The 20,582-nt window shown below is 42.8% G+C and overlaps 1 protein-coding gene across 5 annotated transcripts in view; it reads right to left on the bottom strand.

Annotated features, from left to right (window-relative positions):
* The window catches only part of SULF1 (sulfatase 1), a 175,767-nt gene that overhangs the window by 291 nt on the left and 154,894 nt on the right, over positions 1–20,582 (bottom strand). For 3 of the 5 annotated variants that reach the window (XM_019822760.2, XM_011291362.3, XM_006943254.5), the window contains 4 exons: positions 17,218–17,360; positions 17,000–17,123; positions 15,122–15,155; positions 13,795–13,860 (listed from right to left, as the gene is read on the bottom strand). In XM_019822760.2, coding sequence (XP_019678319.1) covers positions 13,795–13,860; positions 15,122–15,155; positions 17,000–17,123; positions 17,218–17,360 — 367 coding nt within the window. Of the gene's footprint in view, positions 1–6,693; positions 6,744–13,794; positions 13,861–15,121; positions 15,156–16,999; positions 17,124–17,217; positions 17,361–20,582 lie in introns of those variants that run through there. The other 2 variants (XM_045049916.1, XM_019822762.2) reach the window with 2 other exon arrangements.

Raw genomic sequence — 20,582 nt, 5'->3', positions numbered from 1 at the left:
GAGTATCTTCCCCTGGTAATTCGTTATCAAGGAGTGGCCTTAGGTTACAGAAGCGATTGAACAATACCAAAAAATTAGAAAGAGGCTCAAACACATGCAAACTTCCATGACGAGGCGTGGTTAGCGCCGGAAATGCACGGCACCATCAGTCAGGAGGCTTACGTTTCACTCCCGGCTCTACTCAAGTCAACTCTGCAACCGGGACATCATGTGAGCGAGGCTCTCTGAGTCTTGGTCCCTCATCTGTCAGATGTGGGAATAGTTGTGTGATAGAACCTTTACTACCTACAGGGTCGCTGGGTGAATGATGAGTTTGAAAGTGTTTTCATGGAATAGGGGATGCTTAGGACGATATTTGTATGCTCCCTGGCACTCAGTATAAAAACAAACATGGAAGCAATTAAACTCTTGGAATCCAATGTTTGAATCTGTTTTTGATTCGTTTATTTCCCCCTAAAATATCTATATCTAGATAAAATGATCTTTGGGTGGTTTTCATAGTATACAAAGAATGCCCCCAATTTTTCCTCTCTCAGATCTTTTTACATCACCAAGGTGACTACAGTCCTGTGGAAAATAGCATCTTTTCTCTTGTTGTGTCCGAGTACCATTTAGAAAGAGGCAGCCTGGATTAATGCGATGAACTGGCCACAAAGCAATACGGATCACCAGGGACAATAAGAAAAACTGCACAAAACCCACACTCTTCGTATCACTAAAAGATCAAAAATGACGTACTCTCCGAACCACCTGTAAGTAAAAAAAAAGTTAATACCGAATGTCAACAGACCTATACGCCGCACTTTGGGCACGAGCCCTGGGAAAACAGTCGCGATGAGAGAAGAAGGAAATGAGGTTGCAGCCAAGAGCTGAGTTGAAACCATCGCCGGAAAGAGTGTCAACCTGAAGTAGGAAAGACTGTAAAAATCCCGGTAAAAGCTGCGGTGGAGACAACGAGGAAGAGGACTCAGAAGTGGCCGCAAATCGAGGCTGCAGTCTGAAAGCCCTGGCGGCAGGGAGACAAGGACACAGAGCAAGAAGGAACATCCTTTGGAAACTGGGCGATAAAAGAAAAAAGGCAGCGAAAGAGGTGGGGGGGGGGGTGGATTTCAGATCCTGTAAGAAAAAAGAGAAGGAAAAAACTGGAAGACACACAACCTCCCCAACTCCCACTCCCAAGTAATAATAAAGTAAAAAAGTAAAAAGAACATATATTTGGTTACACATGCTAGAAAGGAGCCTCTTAAACTAGAAATCTTATAAATACTTGAAATCCAGGAGATTGATAAAAACGGCCTAAATCTACACAAAATTATCATAAAATAGAAAATAAGAATAACAAAACCTATTATTTTACGAAAACGCCCAACGCCTTGCCCAAAGTGACCATAAAGTGGAAAAAAACCACAACACAATGCTGCCAAGTAAACGGCGTGTTTTCCATCAAGTACCCCAGGATGTGAAAAGCCATCTCAAGTCAGAAATTCAAGTACGAATCAAAGATCTCACAACCATTCAAGCTCTTCTTCAATTATCAAGGCTACAGAAAAAGTTCCAGAAATAAATTGTAAGAACACAGGTAATACTGTACATAATCAGCTCATCTTGAGTAAGTAGTCTTCACATCCAACCAAGAAATCACCGGAGAAATTTCAGCAAAAGGGTTGATGGTGAGCATTTAATATATTTATCAGATTTAGGATACAATAAAGGTAGAAGGGTCAAAAGATAATATATACGTTTTCTATGACAAAGTAAAAATAATGTGACTCAACACGGGAGGAAAGGTAGAAAAACCGAAAGAGAAGAAGCTCATTGAGGGTAGAGCTAATAATAGTTGGAAGTCAAAGAACAACACTAAAAACTGACCACTGATAAAAAAAGATTAAGTAAGAAGCAGGAACTAAGGGCGTTACCAACATTTAAGATCAAAGACAACCAAGAGGACAAAAATACAAACCCTACAAAGTTTCAAAGAGGGGGGATAAAGGGCAACACCTTTATAAATTTAGAAGAAACTACCCGTAGAAGATGCAAAGTGAGGGGCGCCTGGGTGGCGCAGTCAGTTAAGCGTCCGACTTCAGCCAGGTCACGATCTCGCGGTCCGTGAGTTCGGACCCCGCGTCGGGCTCTGGGCTGATGGCTCAGAGCCTGGAGCCTGTTTCCGATTCTGTGTCTCCCTCTCTGTCTGCCCCTCCCCCGTTCATGCTCTGTCTCTCTCTGTCCCAAAAATAAATAAACGTTGAAAAAAAAAAAAAAAAGAAGATGCAAAGTGAAATACACAAAGACATAATAATAAGTGATACTCAATCTAAGAGAGGCCAAATGGACAAAAAATAAATAAGAATCTGGAAGACCTTAATATATAATCAATCAGGTAATTCTCATGCAAATGTATCCAACAGTATACTCCGAGAATAGAGGTTATACCTTGTCGAACACACACAGAAATTCACATTATTTGATTATGTGTTAGGTCATGGAAAAATGCATCAGGAAGTTGTGTAAAATAGAAATATTACAAACAACACTTTGATATAACACAATGAAACTAGAAATTAATAAAATTAAAACAACAAGAGAGCTCTTTCATCTGGAAGCTGACAAACATCATCTGGGTGAAAAGGAAAATACAAAGCTAAAAGTGCAGAATTTAAAAAATGATAATGGGGGGGTGGGGGAGAGGGGAAAACGGGTGATGGGCATTGAGGAGGGCACTAGTTGGGATGTGCACTGGGTGTTGAACGTAAGCGATGAACCACGGGAATCTACCCCCAAAACCAACAGCACACTGTATACACTGTATGTTAGCTAACTTGACAATAAAATATATTAAAAATAAAATAAAGTAAAATAAAATATAAAGTAAAATAAAATAAAATGAAATGAAATGAAATAAAATAAAATGATAATGGGGTGCCTGGTGGCTCAGTCGGTTAAGTGACTCTGGATTTCAGTTCAGATCAGGATCTCATGGTTTGTGAGTTTGAGCCCTGTGTCTGGCTCTGCCTGGGATTTTCTCTCTCTCTCTGTGTCTGTCTCTCTCCCCCAATCTCTCTGCCCCTCCCCTGCTTGTGCTCACTTCAAAATAAATAAACTTAAAAAAGCGATCATGAAAACACTATGTATTAGAACTTATGATGCATCAAGCATGATACTTATGTGTCATTTTAAGCATTCATAGCCTTAAACACTTTTATCACGAAAAAATAAATCAATCAAACTCAAAACTCAGAAAGCTGGAGAAAGAACAATATAAATCAAAAGAAAGCACCAGGAAGGAAATAATAAAGGTGAAAGCAAAAACTAATGAGGTAGAGAACAGAAGAATGACATATCTCATTAATAAATCAAAATCCTGGTTCTTTAAAGAAGCATCAAAGCAGACGATCACTAGTTTAACTAGTTGAGACAAAGGGGAGAAAATTCAAATACACAAAATAAAAAAATCACAAGGGAGAAATAATCATTGAAATATACAAAACTCAAAGCATGAGAGAGACTACTTTGCAGACCTTAAAGCAAATAAATTAGAAAACCCAGATGAAACAGGTAATTGCCCAGGAAAATGCAGTTTATTGAAATTGACCCAATAGAAATAGAAAGCTTAGATAAAGCAATTTCCAAAGAAGGGAAAGAAAGATTATTAAGAAACTATCCTCAAAGATGCACCAGGTCCATGTGGTTTCACAGGAGAATTTTATCAAGCCTTCAAGGAAAAGAGAATCTGAATGCTGTATGAATTGTTTCAAAGCATAGAAATCAATATTATATTAAGGATATAACACATGATAACCTAGTAGAATTTACTCTAGGAATGAAAGGTTGGTTCATTCATAGCCCATCCATTAATATAGTATATCCTATTGTAAGATCTACAGAGAAAATTATTTGAGCATCTCCATTGATGCTGAAAAGGCTTTTGACAAATTCAACATTCATTAGCAATAAAACACTAAAAAAAAAAAAAAAAAAAAGTCAATGGCTATTTCCTTAACATGACAAAAATGTATTAACTTAGTCCTAAAATCTGTCCTATCAATAGGGAATTTTTAAAAAAATATTTTTTTAAAGTTTATTTGTTTTTGAGAGAGAGAGAGAGAGTGAGAGAGAGAGAAGGAGGGGCAGAGACAGATGGAGAGAAAGGATCCCAAGCAGGCTCTGTGCTGTGAGTGCAGAGCCCGACGACATGGGGTTCAATCTCACGAAATGTGAGATCATGACCTGAGCCAAAATCAAGAGTTGGATGCTAACTGACTGAGCCACTGAGGCATCCCAAAAGGAAGTCTTAAAAGCTTTTTCACTAAGATCAGGAACAAGGTAACATTGTACTAGAAGTATTAATTCATTCAATTCAACAAGAGGAATCAATTAGAGACAACCAATAGGAAAGGAAGCAAAGCGATCTCTATTTGCAAATATCTGACAGGTATACCTGGAAAACCCAAGAAAATCAATGACAAGATTAACTCAAAAATAGAAATATTTTTTAAAGTAGCAGGATACAAAATTAATACACAGAAACCAATAGCCCTCATATACACACATGATAATCACAAAGAGGTTTTGATGAGAGAGGAAAACCCAATTCATAACAGTAACAAAGAAGATAAAATACTTCTGAATACACTTGACAAGAAATGTGCAAAACCTATGAGATAATATAAAAAGCTCCTGAAAGACCTAGAAGTTTACTTAACCAGGTGGAAAGACAGCTTTTGTACCTAGATAGAAGACTCATCATCAGAAAGATGCAAATTCTTTCTGATAATTCTTTCAAAAACCAGATAGAAAAATGGCATAGGACACAAGCAGATAATCTACAAAAGCAAGTAAAATGGCCTTTAAACTTTCAAAAACATGTTCAACTTTACTCATAATAAGAGCAATACAAATTCAAACCATACTGAGATACCCTTTCTTTCTCATTCAGTTGGAAAAATAATTTTAAAGCTTGACAACTGTTGAAAGCAGACACTCGTACACTGGTGATGAGAATGCAAAATGGTACAAACCATATGGAGGGAAATTTGGCAGTATTTAATATATCCATATAGGCATTTACCTTTGACCCAGTAATCCCGCAACTAGGAATTTACTCTGAAGATATCCTCAACGATATGAAATATATTTGCACAAGGCTCTTTACTGTCTCACTATTTGTAATTGCAAAATATGAGAACTGAAATGCTCATACTTAAAAGAGGGGCTGAATAAATTATGGTACATACATACAGCAAATTACTAGGAAGAAGTGAAAAGAGAGTAGGAAAATTTCTATGAACCGATGGAGACGATATATTTTAAAGTGAAAATAGGGGCGCCTGGGTGGCGCAGTCGGTTAAGCGTCCGACTTCAGCCAGGTCACGATCTCGCGGTCCGTGAGTTCGAGCCCCGCGTCGGGCTCTGGGCTGATGGCTCGGAGCCTGGAGCCTGTTTCCGATTCTGTGTCTCCCTCTCTCTCTGCCCCTCCCCCGTTCATGCTCTGTCTCTGTCTGTCCCAAAAATAAATAAAAACATTGAAAAAAAAAATTTAAAGTGAAAATAATATTTTAGGTGAAAAAGAAACTAAGTGCAATACAATATATATAGGACACTACCTTTGGTGTAAAAAAGTAAGAGAAATAAAATATCACCGTCTGCTTACTACTGCAACCAGAAACGGAGGAAGGTAAAACAAACTGATGAGATTGGTTATGTACATACAGTGCACGGGTGGGAAGAGACTGTGGGAAGGACTAACATTTCTCTGCACATGCTTTTGGCGGTTTTGACTTTTGGAACGACGCTGAAGTATTACGTACTGAAAAACAAAATTAAACTACCGATGACGAGAAAAAATAGAACCGAAAATGGAATGCAAATGAAAATAAACAAACCTTGCCGTATTTCAAAGGGGTAACATAACTAAAATAAAGAAGAACGGAAAACAGAACTATTCTGAGTAACTTCAAACACAGTGCTATTTTCTCTTTTTTAAAAAATTTTTTCAATGTTTATTTATTTTTGGGAGAGAGAGAGAGACAGAGCATGAATGGGGGAGGGGCAGAGAGAGAGGGAGACACAGAATCTGAAGCAGGCTCCAGGCTCCGAGCTGTCAGCACAGAGCCTGATGTGGGGCTTGAGCCCACGAACTGTGAGATCATGACTTGAGCCAAAGTTGGACGCTTAACTGACTGAGCCACCTATTTTCTCTCATTCTAAAGACAGAAAGAACTGAAAAATATATTGAACTCTAGTTAGCAGGTTTGTGTTTACAGCAGTATGATTTAGCAATTCTGAAATTGCTTCCCGTGTGCTGTAGCATTTAACAGGTGAGTTAATCCATTGAGGATAATGGAAACTAGGCTTCTCACTGCTGGAAAAGGATGTTATCATTTATATGGAATATTACTTGGCAATCAAAAAAGAATGATACCTTGCCATTGGCAACAATGTGGATGGAACTAGGATGTATTATGTTAAACAAAAGAAGTCAGTCAGAGAAAGACAAATATATGATTTCACTCATATGTGGAATTCAAGAAACAAAACAGATGAACATGGGGGAAGGGAAGGAAAAATAAGATAAAAACAGAGAGGGAGGCAAACCATATGAGACTCTTAAATACAGAGAACAAACTGAGGGCTGCTGGGGGGGTGGTGGGAGGGATGGGCTAAATGGGTGATGGGCATTAAGGAGGACACTTTTTGGGATGAGCACTGGGTGTTGTATGTAAGTGATGAATCACTGGGTTCTACTCCTGAAAAATAAAATAAAGAGTCTACTATTAACAAAGTATAATTAAATAAATAAATAAACAAACAAATAAATAATTGTAAGCATGTTAAAACAAAGGAAGTTATTTAGAAACTAGGAAGACTAGAATGAACCTCATGCTGTTAAACTAGAATTAGAGATATCAGTACAAACATACAATTTTAAATATATCTAGATAGCTATGTCCCCACGTATCTCCATATCTGTAGAAACAGGAGTGGCTGTCAATATACTTGCACGTGCATTTTAGCTCTGTCCGCCCAGAGGGTCTACATACAAAGATGCCTCCATATCAATTTTATGCACCTCGAGCCTAGTTCAGATGCCACTGCTGCCCACTTAAAAGGAACTGGGGTCCTTCGGAGAAACGGCAGATTCCAGAGGTCGAGGAGTGAAATACGAGGTGAGCCTGGAACATAGTGTTAGGCCAGGAAGCAGTGAAGTGCTCAAAAGATGATGGGGACACACCGAAAGGACACCTGAAGGGACATCATTGGCCCAAACTGGGACATTCTGGTCATCAAAATGAATAATGGTAGCAAAAAGATATTCATGGGATAAAATGAGGATCTACGAATCCTTATTGCTATAAATGCATACATACATACGTACGTACATATGTACGTACGTACAAGAAAAAGGGAACTCTCTTGTCTATGGTAGAGTACCACTTAAATGTAGCAAGAAAAACAGAATTGGAAAAAATCATCCTTTTGCAGCCATCATAATGATTCAGGCAAGAATTATGGATTCCTCAAAAGGCAGTGGATGAATTATTAATTAAAAAAGGAAAAATAGGAGGCTCATAGTGGATTAACCTAGCAAACAACACCTCCACCGAGTAATCAAAAGTGAGACCACCAAACAGATGTCACACAGCTTCCAGTAAGATATCCTGAGTGCACACTTCCCCTTCTGTGGTATTCCTGTCAGGAATGCACAATTTTAGTCCAATCATGCGGAAACATCAGAAAAACCCCAGCTGAGGGACATTTTACAAAACGACTCACCTGTACACTTCAGAATGTCACGAATGCAATGAAGGGTTGAGGAACTATCCCAGATGGAAAGAGACTTAAGAGACGCGACAGTTTACTACAATGTGTGTTTCTGGATTGGATCCCAGACCAGTAAAACAAAATCCTCCCCAACCCAGAAACACAATACTGGGACAACTGGCAATATTTGAATATGGACTGTGGATTACATAATAGTATTGTATCAGTGTTAAATTGCCTGATTTTGATAAATTTACAATAGTTATGTAGGAATGTTTTTGTTCTTGGGAAATACGTACAAAAACTCTTACAGATAAAGGTATATGATGTCTGCAAATTACGCACGATTCAGGAAAAAAAGAAGCGTGTGTGTATATGCAGAGAAAGAGCCGGAGAGCAAGAGAAAACAAGAAGGCAAATGAGGTCAAATTTCTTGGAACTATTCTTGCAAGTTTTCTGTAAATGTGACATTGTATCAAAATATAAAGTGAACACCTTGTTAGGCCTTAGAACTAAGCTTTCCATTTCTGTCCTGGTTTCTACCAGTCCTCCTATCACAAAAGGAGCTCCTTTCGGGGGGCCATTCTGAAGTTCTTTACTCAGGGAGGAAACGGATGAATAGGTTTGTTCTGACAAGTGAATTTTCAAAATAAATGCAGATGATTTCAAGTTCCAGGCGATTCTCATCCAATCTGGGAAATACAAAGATGGCAAAACCACGAACAGCAATTCAAAACCACATGCAGGTTGCAAGCTGAGCCACATTTCTTTCCAGACGGCAACTTATTTGCTTTTAAGAACATGACCACGTAATTATGTCACACTCTACGAGCGGGTGGGAGAGATCACGCATGCGTGGCATAGGAACTCTTCCTGGAGCAGTGGTGTTACAATCAACAAAGGCTGCTGGAGCGTCCTGAGAAGCAGAAAGGATAGTTTCTACGGAGAGGGCCTGATGCCTCCCACTCCTTCCGCCTGCTCTCCCCACATCATCTCTGCCACAGCCTCGCCAAAACGGTGCACGGTTTCCTGAAAGCACGAGGCTCTCTCCCTCCTCAGCACTGGCATTTCTTCCTAGAATGTGCTTCCCTGCCTCATCGTCTGAGTCAGCTCTCGGCCTTCAAAATTAAATTTGAACATCATTCTCTCCGCAAAGCCTTTTGTGACCCTCCTCTTCTCATCCTAAGCACGTTGGGAAGGCCTACATCACACCTGTAGATGAATGTCGGTACCCGTGCCCAACAGCAAACTGTAAGGTCCACTGGAAATTCACAAGCTTTGTAGTTTTACCGATCGTTGCTGACTGGAAGGATGTGTTCATTGATGTGGCTATTCTCTTCCCAGCTTTCAGTTCTGAGGGCATTGATTTGATTTACAAAATTGAGAGAGCCTGAACAGGGTATCTGCACTAATGTAGCCATTCCTTTCTCTGAAGCCCTTCCCTGTTTTTCTGTGTTGTCTTTGAATGTTTTTCTGAAGGCACAGTTTCCAATATTTGGGGCCAAATCAGTGTGTATTGTGGAGGACTTTCATGCTGCCTGAAAATTTGCTTTGGGTTTTGAAATTTCAGAGCCTCTGATGAATTCAGGGTCCTGCAAGGAACTAAAAGCCAATCATAAATACCTTTTTATTTGCTATGCATGGAAGATTTCTCGTGCACTAGTTTTACTGATGCAGTGCAAGAATACCTATTTATTTTACAAATAAAAGACTACAAACCTTCAACTAAGAAGACAGTATAGAACTATCAGTAAATGTCAGTTATGTCATTTATCTATAGACAAATAACTTTGTATAGTCAATGACTGATTAAAAGCACATACTTTCTTATTGGGGCGAAAGCACATAATTTTCCCTCTTTCTTAGCCCTTGATTAGTAAAAAACCTGCTAATTTTATTACTCATTAACGTGAAGGTAAATGTCCTTCAAAACTCTAGGGTTCTTTGGCATATCTCTCACTATTCAACTCTGTTATCAAACACTGTTCATAGAATAATATATATTCAGGGCTTACTTGTGCTAAGCACTTTTCAGATATCAGCCTATGTAATCCTTACATATTGTTCTGTATATGCATATTATTAGCAAATTTTTACAGACGAGAAAGTGCAGTTAAAAGTTTAAATTGTTGGGGCGCCTGGGTGGCTCAGTCAGTTAAGCAGCTGACTTCGGCTCAGGTCACGATCTCGCGGTCCGGGAGTTCGAGCCCCGCGTCGGGCTCTGGGCTGACGGCTCGGAGCCTGGAGCCTGTTTCCGATTCTGTGTCTCCCTCTCTCTGACCCTCCCCCGTTCATGCTCTGTCTCTCTCTGTCCCAAAAGTAAATAAACGTTAAAAAAAAACAAAAAACAAAAAAACCCCTAAAACCCAATCCTCTGAGGTAGTAGGTAACCAGGGTGATCAGATTTAGATTGCCCGAGGGTCCCAGTTTATATCTGTTGTACTGGCATCCTGTTCAGTTTAGCATTTGTCCAGAACTTTTGAAACTTTAGTTTAGAAAATAGTTTTTAAATGCAGTTATTTTATAAATCCACTGACCATACCATTGGTCAGCAAACACATATGTCAAATATAGACCATTTTAATTATTTTTAGTACGCCCTCTCTGGTGGAAACATCCTTGTTTGGAAGATAAATTCTGTGGTCACCGACATATAGCACTCTTTGTGAAATTGGCTCTGTTTACCTCTTCTGCTCGCCTCCCGTTCCCTTGTACTACCATTGAATTGATCACAGTCCCCCGAATGGATCTTGCCTTCGCACAAACTGTCCCTTCTAGTTGGACCGGTTTTCTTTCCTCAATATCCCGTTCTAGACGGTGCCAGCATTGCCTTCAGCATGCAGCGTGAAATGCCACCTCCTTAGGAAGCTTCCCTGGATTCCTCGGGGTTGGGTTAGGGGCCCCACACGGCTCTTACAGAATCATCTCTTCCCCTGTCGGGACACTTTGTTTTCTGAACAGTAATGATAATACTTGACCGTATTCTCCTCCAAGGCAGTGGCTTGCATACAGGTGGTCATGTGGATTCTTTCCTTCTTTATTTATTTACTGAATGGACGAAAGAGGATTAGCTTTTCCCCCTCTTATCTTTCCTCTCTATTTTGAAACCCATTAAAGGTAAATTATATTCCTCAGTTTGGAGGGTAGGGGCTTAGAGTCCTGCAACACTTTTGTTCCTTTTTTTACGAGAAGAAAGGCACCAGGTGTAGAATCACCCCTGGAAAAGACAAAATTTTGGACATCCTCTGGGAGCTTAGATTAATTCTGACTTGCCCCTGCCCCTGATCCTGACCAAGTGGCCACAGTTGTGTGATGAAAAACTTACCCCGCCAGTTGGCAGGGCTTGTCTAGCAGAGTTCTGGCTGGATGTCAGTGGCTGCCCATCCTCCCCAGGGCACACTTCTGGGCAGGGTGCAAGCTGTCCACTGCGTATGGCGACCCCGCCTCTGATCCGTGTCCTAACAACTCTGACCCTAAGGCCCCCATCACCTTAGGAGGCCAGCCTCACTTCCCATCCCTTTAACCCCAAACCCTGACCTGAACCCAACTCTTGGTCAAGCACCTGAAACAGAGAAGTCCAACAGAACTAAGCAAGCGCAGCGTAAAAATAAAACAGGGTGCACAGTGATCTACGTCAATTATTTCTCAGCAGAACTGGAAAAAATATGGAGAGAAAATGAGTAAATAAAATGGAGTCTTGAGATGGGACAGAGAGAACGGAACCTGCTGAAGCTTCCTTAAAGTAACACGGAGCCGGGAAGTGAAGTTTGGGTTTTGTTCTTCAGTACGTTCAGGCAGTTCAGAAAAAAGACTGAGCTCTGGGTTGGCAGTGAGTGATGAGGAAGCTGGGGGCGGTGCTGATGAGCATCTCTTTTTGTGTCTCATGAAGTAGAGTAACATCCTTTGGAATCATAATACCACCATCCCCTTTCAAACACTGTCTCCTTCCTGTTAATGTTTTGCATCCACGCCCCCCTCGCTGATGGCACCCATCATTGCCGGGGCTTGAGGCTTGCCGGGCTCTGTTCTCCGCTTCTTGCTAGTGAGGCAGGATTTGAACCCAAGGCACACCGGCCCCGTCAGCACTAATCAGCCCCTAACACGCAGCCAGGTCGCCCACACCCATCTGCCAGCCGCGAGCTGTGGCCACAGGGCAGATGGGTCAAAAAGTGTAAATGCAACGTGGGCAGAGCATGGGTGCCGAGGACGGAGCACAGCGTGGCCTGCTGGTCTACTGGGCGTGGAACACGGGTCAGGAAGCAGCCCTGCCAGCACGAGGCTGCCCAGAACCGACGGCCGGCCCCACGCTGCCTGCCATGGACACATAGCACGGCTGCCAGGAGCAGTTCTGGGCCATCAAAGGGCAGCAGCATCAGCTTTCACAAGCAATGGGAAAAATAAACACCCCCTCAACCTGTTGATCCTATTCTATTTTGCAACACAGAAATGATGGCTTTCAACTCAAGCCAAAAATTCCTTCCTGAGTCATGGCGGCTGGTTTCTGAGCGGTGCCCCTGCTCTGTGCTTGTCTTAACTGGAAAATGACCAGTATGAGTAAGCAAAGCGTTGCATCCTGTCCCTGCCTCATGCGCATGCCACGGCACTAAGTAAATAGAATAAATACGAAGTTGAACGGGGAACAGACTTGCCTTTGGAAGGCCCTTTAACAAATAAATGTAAAGATTAGTTTTTCCACATCCTCAGAATTGAAGGCAGTCAAAAAGCTCTTAGTCAATCTCGTGTGAGAGAAACGTTTCTGAAAGACTGCTGAATTTTCAAATTTCACATCCCTCAGGTTTGGCTGCTATCACTTTTCTCGAAGTCTTTTATAATGAAATTTCATATGAAAATGCATTTAATTCGTTTTCCAAACAAACAAACAAACAAACAAACAAAAACCAAAAAGGGCGCCTGGGTGGCACAGTCAGTTAAGCGTCCGACTTCGGCCAGGTCACGATCTCGCGGTCCGTGAGTTCAATCCCTGCGTCTCGCGGTCCGTGAGTTCGAGCCCCGCGTCGGGCTCTGGGCTGATGGCTCGGAGCCTGGAGCCTGTTTCCGATGCTGTGTCTCCCTCTCTCTCTGCCCCTCCCCCGTTCATGCTCTGTCTCTCTCTGTCCCAAAAATAAATAAACGTTGAAAAAAAAAATTAAAAAAAAAATCCGAATCTTCTTGGAGAATCGAGGCTTCTGAAACCTGGTAGGAGGGCCATCGCTGGAGGGCTGTGTCCCGGTAAGCACCACCTGAGACAGTCGTTTCGGTGGGTCCACACCTACGGTGGCTTTTCCGACACCTGTTCCCTTCAGTCCAACGGGGCGCAGTGAGCAGGGGAGGCCACGTCAAACACTGCATTTGGGTATCCGGTGAGTCCCCAGGTGGGACAGGCAAATGCTCCCTCAGTAGCCCTGTTTCAGGATTTCTTGCCTGCAATGTGGGTGTCGGCGAAAGACAGCTTGCCCCCCGCATCATGAAATGGTAGGATCTGGAAGTGCCAGTCGTTGCGTGTTACACCGTGTCCGCCTATCTGTCCTTTGGGAAGGAATTTAGGGAGGAAGAGGCAACGGGTAACTCTGTCACCTTGCACATGTGCTTCCAACGGCCACATTCTCAGGCGACCCCGTCAACAACGAGTTACCAAGGCTCTGACCAATGGCCTCACAAATGGCGGATTTAGTGGTGGGTGGCAGAGAAGGGAGAGGGAAGAGTCCCAGATGCTTGCCATTTAATCAGGACCAGAGTGCAGTTAAACATTCTTCATCTCAAAGTTGGCCGGGTATGACTTGATGGAGAATAGCTCTCTGACTCAGCTCTGACCAGGCCGGTGACTTAAATAGCCTATTAATACCCTTTTACCTCGTTCATGACAAGAAGTAAAAGAAAGCTCAACTGACAATCCCTTAGCTGTAAAATTGAATGCATCATAAAATAACCGTAAAGTCAATATCTAGTGTTAGGTCCATTAAAAATGTCACACTTTGGAAATGTCTTAATATGGCCCCTGGGAAGCAGGCGAAACAATGCTGGTGTGCGGGATATTACCTCGTCAGCCCATAGCCCTGGTGAGACCAGCTTAAGGGTGGGTTCTTCTGCTCTGTCCTACGTGTGCTGGGGGTGATGTGGGGTCAGGGTGGGGGGGGGGAGGGCAGAGCGAGGAAAGGGAAGAAGACAGGAGAGAAGAGAAAAAGAAGAGATACATACATGGTTATTAAACATCCTCAGAAGTCCAGCTTTCTTTGTTTTGTTATTTGTTTACATCTTCCCCGCCACCTTTCCTGTTGTTTAGCTTCTGGTCAGATCAGTGAGGTGCCCCGGAAAAGGAAGAATCTGAGAGTACAGCTCAGGAGGCTGGAGAGAGGCAGTGGGGCAAACAGGGTTCCCTGGCATGGCACCAAGGAAGCCCATGTTCCTCTGATGGATTCCTCAACTATGGTGCTGACTCATCGTGACTCTGTTTCCCCACAGTGGAGGTGGTCAGGACAGTCCCCTCCTGCCCACACCGCACGTTTCTGACAAATCCACCTAAGGTCTACGCTTAGAGTGGAAAAATATCAAGGGCTGATGATGCCAGGTGATCCTGTGACATGGCCACCAGGCATGTCGGACCCCCTCACTGAACATGAGGTAAGAGGGAGGGGTGGGGGTTGGAAAGAACAAGGTGGCTGGGCTGAGGCCTGTTTATGAAGTTTGGGTGTGTCAGGCGGTATTGTCTCTGTGCTGTGCTGAGACCTCTCTGTAGGGCTTGACTCCAGGTACCCTGTCCCCAACCCAGCACCTTCTCCTCACTCACCACCACCCTGCAGAGCCTTTGGAATCGTATCACTGCTGCCTTTCACCACCCACTCTAATTAAGGAGTCTTAACAAGGAAGCTCCTTCTATTTCCTCCAACTTCGGCTTTTGAATGCTCTTAAATTTCCCATCACTCCTTTTTGGGTCTTGGGTCTTTGACATTCAATTATACTTTGTAAAAAATCTCTAAACCAGTTTCCATGAAGCCTCTCCACCAAATCAATGTGTGAGCACCACAAGGGAAAGAATTCTCCCAAACTCTCCCCAGGGCTCCCAAGGGTCATTCTATTTTTTTCCCCCCCTTTCACAGCAATCCATGCTTAAAAGCATCATTTAATGAGCAAACACGCATGGGAGTAAATGCTCTGAGAGACATCCCGCTGTGACAGTCAGCTGATTAAAAGCAAAATGACAGATCTGTAACCAACGACACAATATGGTGGAGAATGCTGTTAGCACATGCACGCACCCACACTTTGCTCTGTGCAGCATGGTGAGGAACAGAAATTAGTTGAAATGGCTGGATCATGCAATTATTGGGAAAGAAGCTGTGGGGGAGAATAAAAAAAATGTGAATACCTGTGTAGGTCATAGCTTCCTCCATCTTTATTTCCTGACATAGGAAAATACAAGAGTAATTTATGTTAGCTTTAGAACTCATAAAACCATTCACTATGTCGTTTTCCATGCACAACATCTAAATCCTAGAAAGAAACATATTGTGTTAAATACAGACAGTGCTGAAGTCCCACAGAGCTTTTCTAGTAGGTTCAAAATGAGCAGTGAAAGCTATAAATTAAAAGGTTTGAGATAAAATGTATAGGAGTTTCTTTGGTGGCAAAGGAGGAGAGAGCCCATTTAAAAGCAGTATGAAAAGTACTTCCAGTCAGTCTCAGTAAAATTTTGGTTATTTTTAGACAAAACAGTTGGGAAAAAAGGGGGGAGGGCAACAATCATCTCCTGTAGGAATTGTCTAGAAGGTGGAGGGGACCACTGGCTTCACTGGCTCTCCCTCGTGTGTCATTCCATCAAGAGACTATCAGACTTCCCTGAGCAGAGTTAGGTCACCACCAGTAAGAGAGCCAGGTCCTTTGGGGGAGAGCTGTCTGGGTATAAAATTTCGAAAAGCAATAATTGGTTCAATTTCTAGGCCTTATTGAGGCTTTTCGTTGGTTTGTTTATTTTGTTTTTGGTGTGTGGAGGGGTAAGATTTGAGGAAAAGCTCCAACAGATAAGCAGGATATCTGACAAGATTGGAGCTGGGTGGGGTCAGCGACCAAAGACCTATTCTGCAGCTCAGTCAGGACTGGACTTTACAGGCGGCCAAATGATTTGATTAAGGTGTTAACTGAGAAGTGCTGGCCGATGGCTGTGAGGTGACCTCTCTCACGGTGTTTATAATTTCTTTTGGGGTCTTTGCAGCTTGAAAGCCTCAGGACCCTGCAGGGGTGGAAATGACAGGAGGCAGACATTGATTCTTTGGAGGTAGGACCCCCTCCCCCCCCTTCAAGTCACATGACCCAGGGGAGAGGCCTACTTTTAGGGCTGGTGATATTGGCTCTGCCAGGTGCCCAGAGACACCGGCTGTTAGGGACGCAAAGCAAACTCAGCTGCATACAAAGTTCTCCTGCAAACCGCTCCCCACCACCACAGAGTTCAGCTCTTCGCTCTTTTGTGGTTGGCTGCCGTGCTCATGCTAATGACCTCTCCAGTGCCAGCTCCTTCTCCTCCCTTCATTGGACTGCTGGAATTTACGTTTCTACAGGAATTACGACAAACTGAGTATCCTCATCAATTAGGAAAGAGCTGGGACAGACACTGAAAAAAATGGCAGCCTCACGAACCACAGGCGAAATTAGTTTAATGCTGCAGATCTGGGAGGGAGCATCTAGTTGATTCCATATGGACCCTCTAACACTGCTGGATCCCAAGACAGTGAATTGCCCAAGTATCTCTAGTTTCAGAGGGGAAATACTGGTACAAGAAATCGAATTCACTGTGTCACGGGCAGGGATCCAATTAGGGCAGCTCCCAACTGTGCTAAGCAGAAACAGGACATTGTGTGTTCCCATCCAAATTCAGTTAAAAAATGAGGATATCCTGGTTTGCCTAAGAGTATAGATCACGCCTGTTGACAGCAATAACAAATAAATCCCCAATGCCTTCATCCCACTTGCCAGTGGATGCTTCTATCAGGAAGGTTTACTAGCAGAACAGACGTGTGGGACAAATTGGAATAAAACACTCACCAAATCTTTTGGCGTGTTAAATTTTTCATTAATGCTCCCAGAGATAAACTTAGAGAACAGATTATGTTTGGAACTGCCTGGAAGTGTCCCAATCTCTGGGTTTCTATGCATAGCGTCATTTCAAAGGCAGAAAACTTGACAACACAAAGAATTTCCCAGGAAATACAGGAAAAAAACCCAACAACCACCACCTTTTCTCCCCCCTTACCGACTTCAAGGCCCTTAGGTCTTGGATTGCACTGCTTATACCCTTGGCAGCTTCTGAGCTCCATGAGTTGTACATGTAGCTGGTTCAAAATGCCCCGTTCCACTGTGTGCACTGTGTTTGTGAGCTGTGGGTGAAGAGGCCAGGACAACATATTGAAGCTCATGTTCTGGCTGTTTTGTTTCCAACAACCTTCATAAAATGAAAACATACTGACTTACCTGATAAGGATCTGTATTCATATCAAAATACTCCAAAAAGCCAGTGGCGAACTCACAGAAAAGAAAATTATGCGTCTCATTAACTGTACGTAAACACCAGTAGGTATTATTGTTAGAGCTCGTGCAGGCGCAGAAAGATCCCACTGTTGGTAAAAAAGAAAAACGAAAGGCAAAGAATGAAAAAAACGAAATGGCAGGCTAGCCATTCTAGCATTTCCTTATCTTTATAACTTAGGGGCACATTTTCTTTCTTGTGAGTACTACGTGTTTAGATGTTAAAAAAAAATTGTATTTTCCCCCTCTCTAAGAGGTGGAAAGTGGGGAAAGGTGGAAAACGGGGAAAACGATGGCAATCTATGATCGTGAATACAGGCTGAAGGCCAGGGTGAAGTTTTAGGCACGTTGGTTTGCCCCCCGCCCCCGTTGGGCAGTGGTCTCTGGAATAGGGTGGGTGGAGAACGGGAAGGGAATTATCAGAATTTACATTTCTGGTTATTTTTATCTTTTATTTATTTTTTTTAAAGGATAAAATGGTTCTAAAATAAAGAGGTGGACTGGTGCCCTTGAGTGTCCTCATCTGGCCACACGTCACAAATGGTGCATGGAAAGAGGGGTTCTGCAGCGGGAAGGGGTTTGCAGATGACTTGAGCCCAGCTCAGTGGATTGAGGGATGATGTAATTTGTGATCATTGTAGACGACACTTTCTTTTTTTTTTTTCAACGTTTATTTATTTTTGGGACAGAGAGAGACAGAGCATGAACGGGGGAGGGGCAGAGAGAGAGGGAGACACAGAATCGGAAACAGGCTCCAGGCTCTGAGCCATCAGCCCAGAGCCCGATGCGGGGCTCGAACTCACGGACCGCGAGATCGTGACCTGGCTGAAGTCGGACGCCTAACCGACTGCGCCACCCAGGCGCCCCTGTAGACGACACTTTCACATGAGACAGGCTATGACCTTCAAAAGCTTTGGCATCATGCAGAGATTCACTGGTTTTCTGGTAGAAAGTGTCTCAGACACTTTGGAAACAAAACAAACCATCCAGTCTTCTATAGAAAGAAAGTTTCTAAATTTCTGACCTTTCCTGCAACGATAATTGAACTTTAGAAATATGCTGTCTAGCAAATACTTTTAAAGCAGTTGGAATAGGCACACTTAATGTGCATTCATTGTCTACTATGTACTTTGCATGTATTAACTCATTTAATCCTTAAAAAAGTCTTATGAGACAAAGATTATTGTTATTTCCATTTTACAGATGGGAAAAATGAAGCTCAGAGAGGTTAAGTAATTTATTTGAGGTCACACAGCTGACAAGTAGCTGCATTAAGGGTCTGGCTGGAGGGTGTACTCTTAACCACTACATGTCACTTACCCACCTGTCCAGTATTAAACACACTAAATCTGTCCCCTTAAGCTAAAAGAAATGTTTTAGACAACGAATGAGAAATGATTTTTTTCTAATTTTATTTTGATACACTATTTTTTAGAGCATAAAATGGTTCGCAGCAAAACTGAGCGGAAGGCACAGAGAATTTCTAGAGAATACCCCCATCTCCACAGATGCAGAACCTTCCCCACTATCAATATCTCTCAACACGGAGACAACTAATGAACCTACATGAACACGACGTCATCACCCAAAGTCCACAGCCTACATTAGTGTTTGCTCTTGGTGTCGTACGTCCTATGGGCTTTGACCAACGTACGGTGACATGTGTCTACCAGTATAGGGTCATACGCTGGTACGTCACATCACTGACTTAAAGATCCGCATTTCTCCATCTATTCCTTTCTGCCCACAGGAGATGATTTTTCAGGCTGCTGTGTTTCCAGGGGCCCAGCCCAGAGCTTGGCGGAGAACAGACCCCCACAACCTGAATGACCCTCAGAGATCCTCATGTCTCGGTTTAGGGAATGCCATGGAAAGTCAGAATGCTATGAGTTTAAGAGTTCACTTGGCTTTAGCATGGCTGGAAATGAAAATGCAAACTTGAACGCTGAAATCAAAAAGCATCAAAATGGATGGGGCGCCTGGGTGGCGCAGTCAGTTAAGCGTCCGACTTCAGCCAGGTCACGATCTCGCGGTCCGTGAGTTCGAGCCCCGCGTCAGGCTCAGGGCTGATGGCTCAGAGCCTGGAGCCTGTTTCAGATTCTGTGTCTCCCTCTCTTTCTGCCCCCCCCCCCCCATTCATGCTCTGTCTCTCTCTGTCCCAAAAATAAATAAACGTTGAAAAAAAAAATTAAAAAAAAAAAAGCATCAAAATGGAAAGACAAAACAAAAATCCTCATAGGTAGGCCTGAAACTCCCAAAGAATGGGTCTTGGGTTCCTGGTGTCTCCAAATCCCACTTGGAGAAACACTGTCCTCCAAGTGGTCCTACTTGGTCCTACTGTGATCTTTTCAATGAGGAGATCTGGGGTTTTAGCTACTCCCTGGGTCGGTAAGCCTTCAATCAGATGATGTGCCACAGAATTTAGGGCATTATTTCTAGATGGCCTCAGTGAACACTGTGCATAGACCACCAAAACAAATGGTAAGTATAATTTTAAAAGCACACAATTGTTATTCCATGTCATCAGCAATTCCGTATAAAACTAAATATTTTGTGGAGTCTCTATTCTTCCCCGCAAACATGACACTAGGTAGTTAAGGGGGCTGAGAATTAGTAGGATATGGCTCCTGCCTTTAAGGGGGTTTCACTTCCTTTTATTATACTTAGAGCATTACATGAAATACAGCAGCAACAAAATACATAAGAGGCAAAATCGTTTGCCCATTTATTTAGTTATTCAGTCATAGAGCAGTCTTGCTGGGTGGGCACTCTGCCAGGAGGTGGGCACTATGTGAAATAACACCAACAGGAGAAAGACCCAGGGCGAGCTTGGCATTTTCAAGTAAAATGTGAAAACAAATCTCTAAAGAAAAAAATAATGCTTGGCAAAAATCATTCTAGAAAATAAGAGGATGCTCCCCACTTGAGTTATTCTAGATCCCTGGTTTTATGCGGCTGAAGCCCTGGTCTTCAGGACTGTAGTGTGAGTCACTGTCTCTGCGTGGCAGCAGTTAGTGGCATTTAGAAGGAGCAATTGATACGAGGTGACGGGTGTTAATGCAATCATCATTTCACAGTCGGCAAAACCTTGGTTTTCGAGCATAATTCGTTCTGGAAACATGCTTGTAATCCAAAGCACTTGTGTATCAAAGCGAATTTCAAGAGCCGTTGGCTCAGCTGTGATCGTGTGACGTTCGGCGTCATGGACCCCTCGTACTGCAAGACATCGCTCGTTTGTCCAGTTAAAATTTATTAGAAACGTTTGCCCGCCGTGCAGAACACGCGCAGAGCAAGTTACTCGCAATCCAAGG

This window comes from Felis catus, chromosome F2 (assembly GCF_018350175.1).
Source record: "Felis catus isolate Fca126 chromosome F2, F.catus_Fca126_mat1.0, whole genome shotgun sequence".
Classification (NCBI taxonomy): Eukaryota; Metazoa; Chordata; class Mammalia; order Carnivora; family Felidae; genus Felis; species Felis catus.
Note: the sequence above shows the minus strand (reverse complement) of the source record. Positions and strands in the feature narration are given on the sequence as shown.